The sequence below is a fragment of the Oncorhynchus masou genome, chromosome 24 (assembly GCF_036934945.1).
Source record: "Oncorhynchus masou masou isolate Uvic2021 chromosome 24, UVic_Omas_1.1, whole genome shotgun sequence".
Taxonomy (NCBI): domain Eukaryota; kingdom Metazoa; phylum Chordata; class Actinopteri; order Salmoniformes; family Salmonidae; genus Oncorhynchus; species Oncorhynchus masou.
This window is the reverse complement of record NC_088235.1, coordinates 62619980-62630402: the sequence shown is the minus strand read 5'-3', so window position 1 is coordinate 62630402 and position 10423 is coordinate 62619980. Positions and strand designations below refer to the sequence as shown.

Genomic DNA, 10423 nt, shown 5'->3' with positions numbered 1-10423 from the left:
GCATGGAGCTGCCAGTCTGCATGGAGCTGCCAGTCTGCAAGGAGCTGCCAGTCTGCAAGGAGCTGCCAGTCTGCAAGGAGCTGCCAGTCTGCCCAGCGTCGCCAGTCTGCCCAGCGTCGCCAGTCTGCCCAGCGCCGCCAGTCTGCCCAGCGCCGCCAGTCTGTCCAGATCTGCCAGTCAGCCAGACTCTTCCAGATCTGCCAGTCAGCCAGACTCTTCCAGATCTGCCAGTCAGCCAGACTCTTCCAGATCTGCCAGTCAGCCAGACTCTTCCAGATCTGCCAGTCAGCCAGACTCTTCCAGATCTGCTATTCAGCCAGACTTCCAGATCTGCCAGTCAACCAGACTCTTCCAGATCCGCCAGTCAACCAGACTCTTCCAGATCCGCCAGTCAGCCAGAATCCGCCAGTCAGCAAGGAACTGCCAGATCTGCTAGTCAGCCAGGATCCGCCAGTCAGCCAGGATCTGCCGGAACCACCAGCAAGCCAGGATCTGGTAGATCCATCAACCTGCCTGAGCTTCCTCTCACTCCTGAGCTTCCTCTCACTCCTGAGCTTTCTCTCACTCCCGAGCTTTCTCTCACTCACTCCCGAGCTTTCTCTCACTCCCGAGCTTTCTCTCACTCCCGAGCTTTCTCTCACTCCCGAGCTTTCTCTCACTCCCGAGCTTTCTCTCACTCCCGAGCTTTCTCTCAGTCCTGAGCTTCCTCAGTCCCGAGCTGTCCTTCAGTCCCGATCTGCTCCTCAGTCCAGTGTGGTTCTGGGTGAGGACTACTGGGTCATGGTCGGTGGCGAGGGTGGTCTATCCATGGACGCGAGGAGAGGGGACTAAGACATTGACTGAGTGGGTTCCACGTCCCGCGCCGGAGCCGCCACCATGGACAGATGCCCACCCGGACCCTCCCTATTGTTTTGAGGTGCGTTCGGGAGTCCGCACCTTAGGGGGTTCTGTCACGCCCTGGTCTAAGTATTTTGTGTTTTTCTTCATGTATTGGGTCAGGCCAGGGTGTGGCATGGAGTTTTTGTATTGTGGTGTGTTTTGTCTTGGGGTTTTGGTGTGTATGTATTTGGGATTGTAGCTAGTGGGGTTATCTAGCAAAGTCTATGGCTGTCTGGAGTGGTTCTCAATCAGAGGCAGGTGCTTATCGTTGTCTCTGATTGGGAACCATATTTAGGCAGCCATATTCTTTGAGTTTGCCGTGGGTGATTGTCCTTGGTGTCTTGATGTCCTTGTGCTGTGTTAGTTGACACCAGTTTAGGCTGTTTCGGTTTTCATTTTCGTTTATTTGTTTTGTATTGTTTTGTATTGATTCGTGTTACGTTTGTTTTATTAAACATGGATCACAATAGACACGCTGCAGTTTGGTCCGACTCTCCTTCACCATATGAAAACCGTGACACTATCAAATAACTGTCATTGAATAATCATATGAATGGATGGAATCAGTGAATGAATGGCAGCAGCATAGATTGGCAAGATACATAACAAATGAGGCCTAATAAGACAAAATAACAATTAAATTGTTCAAATTAGATAAGTCGTTCAAACAACTTAGTATCTTGTTTGAACGACTCTGTATCTCAGCGGTTTTATATAGGTTTTTTTGTCACGGAGGCCTCCATCGAATTTTCGACTTTTTGTCTAATTGTCTGTCTTGGGCTTCAGGGCTTCTGTAGGGGATTTTTTGTTGTTGTTCAAACGAGATACTAAGTCGTTTGAAACACGATAATTCCAAGAGTTGTGTTTTATTTTTTGTCTTGTGCTCCAGGGCGTCAGTAGGGGATATTTTTGTGTCTGTAAAAGTAATTATGCGAGAAATGGGGGTGGAAATGCCTTTATGTGTAAATATTGATATAATAATCATCAACCTCATCTCGCACAAATTATTTTAGCATGATATTGATGAGTTGTAAACTTGGAGTCGCGCAATGACATTGTGTGTGGTTCTCCCACTATGACTCTGGAAATCATGCAGTTTATTAGCCTACAAATTAAATAAGTGATGAACGTCACAGGGGTGGTGAAAGTGCAGTGATGAGCTTGATGCTCATTTCCAATAAATATTGAAGGTCTTATTCTGGTGACATGATGATTGAAGCCTAATTGCCGTTTGACAAATAAAACAATTCTCGCTCTTATCCATAATAATCTTATCATGTAGAGTAGCGTACCCACATACCCTACCAGTGGAGTTTCCTCAGAGGAGGAAGGAGAGGACCATCCTCCTCATTGAATTTCATAAAAAAAAAATAGTGAAACATTAAAGTTATCCTTTTTAAATAAAATTATACTAAATATATCCACGTCACCAAATAATTGATTAGAACACAATGTTTTGCAATTACCGTCTACAGTAGCCTCAGAAGCACCCTGTACGGAGGTGTAGCCAGAGGACAGCTACTGTAGCTTTTGTCCTCCTCTGGGTACATTGACTTCAATACAAAACCTAGGAGGCTCATGGTTCTCACCCATTCCATAGACTAACACAGTCAATATGACAACTTCCAGAGGACGTCCTCCAACCTATCAGAGCTCTTGCAGCATGAACTGACATGTTGTCCACCCAATCAAAGGATCAGTGAGTACTGAAAGCATAAACTACAGCTTGTTAGCACTGCAGCTTGTTAATAAATATGTATTGTGAGTCGTTGACTCAAAGAGAGAGAACGACAATAGTTGAACGGTTTTTAACAAATTAATTTATTCCAAAACAAAGTCAGTTTGATGGAAACACACCACTGGTGGGAAAATATTTTCTTTTCATATTTCCTCCAACCGCCACACAGGCTGACAGCTACTGTACTGTACAGCTCAGTGGGGGAAATAAACAACCTGTTCCTCTCAAATCGGTAGGAAGCACGAAAGCATGAAATAGCAATGTGCCTCGTGCTTATTACCATCATCATTAGCAGTAGCAGAGCAGCAAGAGCATTGCAAACGGTCAGATTCATAATGATCATTCATATGCACACACATGCAGATACCGTGTGTGAGATGCTACAAACACAAAAGCAGTCACACATGCAGGGTTTTCTCCCAAGTTTCACTGTTACTCTGTGGAGCTGATGAGCTGTCGTCGTGACAGCAGGGTCATTCCCTTTCTCTCTCTCATCAACAAAATGAAGTCTTCCCATCACTATTCTCTCTCTCATCCTACTTCAAAATCACTCCTACATTTCCCATATCTCTCTCTCTACATGTTACCTGCCACCCTCTCTCCCTCTCTTGTGTGTACATTGAGTCAAGGATGACATTAGCATGGTAATCACAGTGTACTGTCAAGAGTCTTTCAGAAACATATCTCTAGTATCATGGAGGTATACCTACAAGCAGAGGAGGCTGGTGAGAGGAGCTACAGGAGAACAGGCTCATTGCAAAGGTTGGAGCGGAATCAATGGAATGGTACCAAACATATGGAAATAACGTGTTTGACTCCATTCCATTGATACCATTCCAGCCTATACAATGAGTAACTCCTCCTATAGAAACTCCCACAAGTCCCCTCTGCTACAAAGATACCCAATAATTATGCTTTGAGTGTACATGATTGCCATATCACTGTGGAGGGATATGTCAAAAGTAATACAGCAGTTAAAGTGAGTTATGAACATATATAAAGCATGTCGTCTCCGTAGCAAACCTGTCTGTTGTTGTTGAGCACTTGACAGCATTCATTGGGAGCTGATGCCAAACCAGGAAAACACAACATGCTTTATTGTATCATAAACATCACATTTGTCGTTTCTTAATTCAGACATATTTTTTATTAAACAGAAGCAAATGTCTTGGAGTGGAGGGCTACCACTGCATGTTTTCCTGTGGGTTGAAATGCACCGTCCGTCCTCTGCCTGTTGCTCTCCATCTCAGACAAGGATTAGGGTACTGCAGTCTGAGGTTCCATCAAAAGAAGATTCAAGAAAAGATTAATTGACTCAGATAACCCCATCTAATTGAACTGCAGGCTGATGTCCTTCCAGCAAATCCCTCCACCTCATGCCCTGCATTCAGTATCTCCATAATTATCAACACTTGACTCATCTGGCAGTGAACCACTTACCACCCTGTCGTCACCCTGTCGTCACGCATGTGTCACGGCTTCCGCCGAGGTCGGTCCCTCTCCTTGTTCGGGCGGCGTTCGGCGGTCGACATCACCGGTCTTCTAGCCATCGCCGATTTCATTTTCCATTTGTTTTGTCTTATTTTCCCGCACACCTGGTTTGCATTCCCTCATTTCTTGTCTTGCATATAACCCTCTGTTTCCCCCCCATATCTGTGTGCGGAATTGTTATAGGTAAATGCATGTGTACTCCAGGCTGGTTTGTGCCGGATTATTGTACCCGTGTGTGTTTAGTTTTCTAAGTACCGTATTTTGTTCGCCCCAATAAAGGGCTCCATTTGTTACCCATTTCTGCTTTCTTGCACCTGACTTCCCTGCAGCCACTCCTTACGCACTCCTTTACAGCACGCACGCACGTGCACACACGCACCACACTGTCATCAACATCACACAACAAATATTTACAGTACTGTATGTTCCCTGTTGGGTGAATCAGATCACCTCTCTAGATATGACTCACCATATACACCAGTGACCGACCTTGAAGGCCTCCCACAAGGTCACACAGAAATCTCTGTCAGAGTCTGTCTTCACAGCTGAATATAAAGGAAGGGCCTGAGTTTTAACTTGCTCGAACTTACAGGAATAATCTGATGGTGGGGTGGGGGCTGAGTGGCATGTGGCCTCCAGCTGCATATTAAATGTGCTCTGGCGTTTCATGGCTCGTCAGCTCTGGCCTGCTTTGTGATGCACAAAAGACACACATTCTCATTTACTCGCACTCACATACCGTACACACACACACACACACACACACACACACAGCGCAATATATGCTGTTCATTACATGGTGAAAAAAAGTCATTTATTGGTATCTGTTTTGTTGATGTAGAAAAAAAGGGGTGATACTGGCAGAGATCTGACAGGCTAATCCAGCTAGCTAAATTGGCAGTACTACTGCTGAAAGATGAGACAGGTGGTAGATAGAGGCCTATGGTACCAGGTTCACATACACGGAGAGCTATTTCTTGCTTCTAAGAACATTTTTCAAAGTAAAAGAAGTACAGAAATGTAGACCAAAGCAAAATACTCTCGCATAGACATGTTTAATGCAGGATGATTTTAAAAAGGAGATCCCAAGGATGTTAGGTGTTTTTAGTGAAGCTGTTACAAAGCTAATTGATCCAGACAACGTAGCTATGACGTCGAGCTTCATCTGACGTCGTCTTGGAAGTCTCATGGGGGCTCATTACTTTCATGCATGTATCTCTGAGAATGCTCTCTTTTCAGAAATGCTCAAATATTTCATATTCAAACATTGCTTTCTGGAATCAAGTCACTTGTTGAGGAGACACACTTTGAAATTCAATTCACAATTCAAACACAGTCGACATGTGTGACACCAAGTCCTGGTATCCCTTAGCTGTTGGTGCATTTGTGTGTCAAAACATATGGCCAGTTTGCCTACCTTATGAAAGATCAGAGCAAAAAAATAAAAGCAAACAGAACATCGCACCAAAAAAACAAATCACATTTTCTAAACTCAGATACTGAGCATTAACATTGAGGTCAGTCTTTCCCATACATTTTCTTCACATATAGATTTATTTACTGTTAAATATCGTAAATCTTTTATAAAATAATTCCTTGGAATTTATTCTATGTACATAGACAAGAGTGCACAAGATGGATGGATGGTGTGACATGCCAAGGTGTTTTGGCCAGGCAGGAGTTGCTGTATTCTTGTAGGTATTGATTGTTTCTCTCTTAACCTGGTCCGTTCTCTCTCACTAGGGAATGACTGGTTTCCATACCATATCTACGGTGGCCCTAAGGGGCAAAGTAGATTAAAGTTCATTTTGCTCCTTAGGGCAACCGTACATAATACCACTAATAAATATTAAACTCAATTAACTTCCTGCATGTTCTCAGCCAAGGGACATGTTCTCAACATGACGATGACCAACTCGGTGACAATAATAGCAACACTGAATCTCAGCCCTGTCCTCTGTCCCCTCAACAGAACATGGTTTCAGGACTATCCACAATAATGGATACTAAAACTGTGTAAAAAATATTGTTTGTTTTTCCGGCATGTTATAGCTCGATCAGCTCCATAGACAAACAGAGATGGCGTTTTTCATTAATGTGCATTGAAATACAAGGCAAAAACACACAGCACATAGCTACATACAAGGCCTGCATGCTCTGTTGCCTAGAAAAATAAATGGTTTGCGCTTTAGCATTGATCTCTGATATGACCTCCCACCTTTTTGTGGATCCTTACCAGAAATGGGAGATGTCGACTTGGGTTATTTAGACGATGGAAATGCTGATGCTTGGCACCGGGGCAAAGTTTCTCCTAGTTAGAGATCTAGGCTCAGCTTGCCCTCCCACAATCCTAACCTTTAGTGGGGAAAATGCAAAACTGACCAAAGATCAGTGTTTGGGGGCAACTTTAACCTACACCTGTTGGCTCGGTCATGGTATACAATGACAAGAATGGCACTATTGCTCCAACACTGCAAATATACACAATGACAATGTGATTGTTGTTGTTGTATACTTCTCTCCAAAAAACACAGCAGTAAGACATCATACAGACAAGAACATTCAATATCAACCTGTGACAAAATACTTCATGTGGTTTCTGTTTTCTTTTGGGTTGTTATTAAAATAAATAAAAAATCACAACGTATCGGCATCCACAGAACTCTGACGAGAGCAGATATCTCTGTATATTACTAAGAAATGTTTAGCTGATAATCACAGTATATTATAGTAAGTATGCTTGTTGTTCAAAATGGCAAAAATACTAATGACTCTCAATTGCTGGTGTGTTTGCCTAAAACACTAGTACTGAGCTTCTTGAAGCACTGAAGGTACACATCAGAGAGTAGCTGACGGATTTAGTGACTCACAAAAGAGAAAGTAATTGCGTGGAGCATTTGCTTTGAGCGAGGAATAAATGCGCGTGTTCTGTTCACACACATCCGTATTGTTTAGATATGTAATGATAATACCATACTATAGTGGTAAACATACCTTCAACAAAAAGTGCTGCATCCCGTGGTGTGGGACTCAAATTCCTTTAATTAAGGAGAGAAAAAACGTTTCTGTGTACGGCTGCTCATTGGGGGGCTTATACGACGATGTCGAGAACACATGAAAACAAAACAAAGAATGAACGTTTTTTTTAAAACACACAAGTCGTGATGGGATAGAGTTATTCATTATTATTTGTTGTAGCTCCTAAAAAGGTGGTGAGGTTTAGAGGAAGGGATGGAAGGGAGGCTGGGGCTGTCTCTCTCTTCCCCAAGTATTTAGACTACACAGTAGTTTCATTTCTCCAGGGTCCCGTGCGTATATTCCCTGTGCTGTCTGATGCGTACGCAAAACCCTCGTGCAGGCCGCCTTTAAGGATCCCATTCTGATTGGGCGGTGGGTTCTGGGGGTAGGATTGTCTGCGCGGGTGCATCTCCAGGTGGTGATGCGGCACGATCAGGTCCTCCTCATTGGCTTTTTTGCCACAGCCGCACAGAAAGGTGCCCGTGTCGCCAGCCTCTGCCTGGCACAGAGTGGGGAACAGGTCCGCCTTGGCACAGCAAGGTACGTGCCGGTGGCAGGGGGCGTGGCACGCCAGCGCCGCCTCGTGAGCCACCGCCGCTGCGGACGCATGGCACGTGTGGTGGCCTACTTCGTGGGGGGAAGCAGCCAGGTGGCAGATGTGTCCGAGGCGCTCATGCGTGCTGTGAGGGCTGTCTGTGTGGGAGCTGTGGATAGAGCCTCCGTCTACGCTAGAGGGGATGTGGTAGGCGTACTCCCTCTCTGCCACCCCCCCTGTGCCAGCCTGCCGGTGGCGGCTAAAGTGGCGAGGCTTAGTTCTAGTGCTGCCCTTCAGGCAACGATGCAGGTGGATGCCTGGCCGGTAGCCCTCTGGGTCAGTGTGCAGGAGCACATGCGCCGTAGGCTCCTCCTCCATCAGCTGCTGGCTGTGCAGGGCGGTGCAGCAGGGTGCCACGGGGGACAGGCATGTCACATGGTTCTGCGCCGGTGTCAGGCTGCCATGCTTACAGTGACCCAAGGTGCCACTTTGTCCTCCCAACAGGGCCTTACCCGGGCATGGCGAATCCAGGTGGCAGTGCCCGTGCCCATGCCCTATTGTATCCCCATTGACATTAACCTTTGGACACAAGTGACCATGACCGTGGCAACCATGGTTGGTGCGTCTCCCAGGGCAGCAGGCGCACCAGCAATGCCACACGTCGTCCCGCTTTGCACAGTGGTGGATGAGCACGAAAAGGCCCAGCGTGACGGAGAAGGCACCGTACAGGCAGCTGAAGATCATGTCCAGGAAGTGGCCCTGCGACACAGCCAGCGCCCCGAAGGCCCACGTGGCCACGAACAAGAAGAGGGTGAAGGCTGCTGTCCTCAGCTGGGCCTTGAACGAATGCTCGTTGGCCAGCAGAGAGGGGTTGATGGCAATGGCTGAGTGGCAGCCTGCGTGGCACTGCCCTCTGTTGGGCGGTGGTGGCAGTGCTCCGGGCTCTCCTCCCCCTCCCTGGTGGCAGTGCCCGCCCATGCCCGTGACCGACGCCAGTCTCTGCTGCTCCTGAGTCAGGGCTTTCAGTTCGTACTTCCTCTCTGGGTGGCGCCTCAGCTGGATGAAGGTACACAGGAAGTAGACGCAGGTGACCAGGACGATGAAGGCCACAGGGCCATAGAAGGCTCCCAGGCTGGACTCCCACACCATCCAGCAGCTGCAACACACACACACACACACACACACACACACACACACACACACACACACACACACACACACACACACACACACACACACACACACACACACAGTCGGCTAAATTAACATCACTGTATGACCTCAGTGTGTTTGCTTTAATAAACACTGAAATACATAAACACAGAGAAGAGCCATAGGCATCTTGAAGCGATAAATTACCTTAAGTGATAAAGACAACAAAGGGGGGTGGGCATCATACACTGAAGTGTGACTCATATCATCAGATCTATCTGCATCTAATCCATTTTGGAGGTAAATAGTCTTTGCAGGATATAAGTACATGGAGACTTGACACAGCTGTGGATGAGGCATCTAAAGTTTCACTTTAAAACATAAAAGAAAAATATCAACCTCTACAAAAAATGTCCTTTAATTTGAATCCACATCATAATTCATATCTCCTGTTGCTGCAGGATTATTTTCCTGCTAGAGCAAACGGGCTAAAATTAAGATCCTACCTGTGTGTGTGCGTGTGCTTAAAACTGTGACTGTGACCTTGAGAATAGGGGACTGCTGGGTGACTTACTAGGGTGACGTCTCCCCACTGCCATAGTTGTCAATATTGACGCCTGCTGTGATTCCACAGATGATGAAGGGCACTCCGCCACTGACTAAATAAAACCTGAAGAGAGAGAGAGAGAGATTATAAAATGTGTGACATATAAAAGTCACTTTACAACACCAATATCCTCTGTTTTCTGGGTTGTACTGCCAGTAATCAATAGCAGGGAGCCAGAGAGATAGAGAAAGAGAGAGAGAGTCAGTGAGAGAAACAGTCAGTGAAAGAGAGAGAAAGAGTCAGTCAGAGAGGGATAGAGAGAGAGAGAGAGAGAGAGAGAGAGAGAGAGAGAGAGAGAGAGAGAGAGAGAGAGAGAGAGAAAGAGAGAGAGTCATGATCAGATGAGCTCCTGCATTTTTCAGCATGTTCTTAAAAAAATATAGATTTAGAGTTAGATAGACTTGGATCTTTTGTCAGGAACATATACAGTATGCTATCCTCTACAACATAACCTTCACTCCAAATAAAAACTCAAACCTACAACCTGATTTTGGACGGAATTACGGAATCACCTGGAAGGCTTAAAACTACCAAAGATTACTATTCCAAAGCTATACAGCAAATGCTCTGGAAAACAACAGAAACCTGAAAACACCATCCAACCTGGAACTGAGTGAGTAATGTTTAGTCTGAAGCTATATTTTATTTCCAAAAGCCAAGAAGAAAAATACATTACATCACTTTATAAGGACTGAATGCTAAATTAAGACTGCCAAGCTTGATACAACTTCAATTAGCACTGACGTGTCAAGCGAGAGGTGTCAAAGCCCTTCAGCCCAACAATGGCAGGAGTCGCGCAGTCTGCTCCAACCAAATGGAGGCCTTAGAAGCCGCCTCCCGCTGTCCAGAGGTAATTAAAATACAGCACCATGTGTATGTAAAGAATGATAGGCAAGAACAGATCACAAAATGATGCTCCTTATGGAAAATCAAGAGAGACTTTTTGCTGACTATTATAAAAATGGGAACATCAGCAACCTCATTTTCCACACAAACCATCACC

General features: G+C 45.6%; 1 protein-coding gene across 1 annotated transcript in view; it reads right to left on the bottom strand.

Annotated features, from left to right (window-relative positions):
- Nucleotides 1–5144: 5144 nt before the first annotated feature.
- The window catches only part of LOC135512444 (adhesion G protein-coupled receptor A3-like), a 268454-nt gene continuing 263175 nt past the window's right edge, over nt 5145–10423 (bottom strand). The window contains exons 18-19 of the mRNA XM_064934473.1: nt 9388–9483; nt 5145–8817 (exon numbers count right to left, since the gene is read on the bottom strand). Coding sequence (XP_064790545.1) covers nt 7386–8817; nt 9388–9483 — 1528 coding nt within the window. The 3' untranslated portion in view covers nt 5145–7385. The remainder of the gene's footprint in view (nt 8818–9387; nt 9484–10423) is intronic.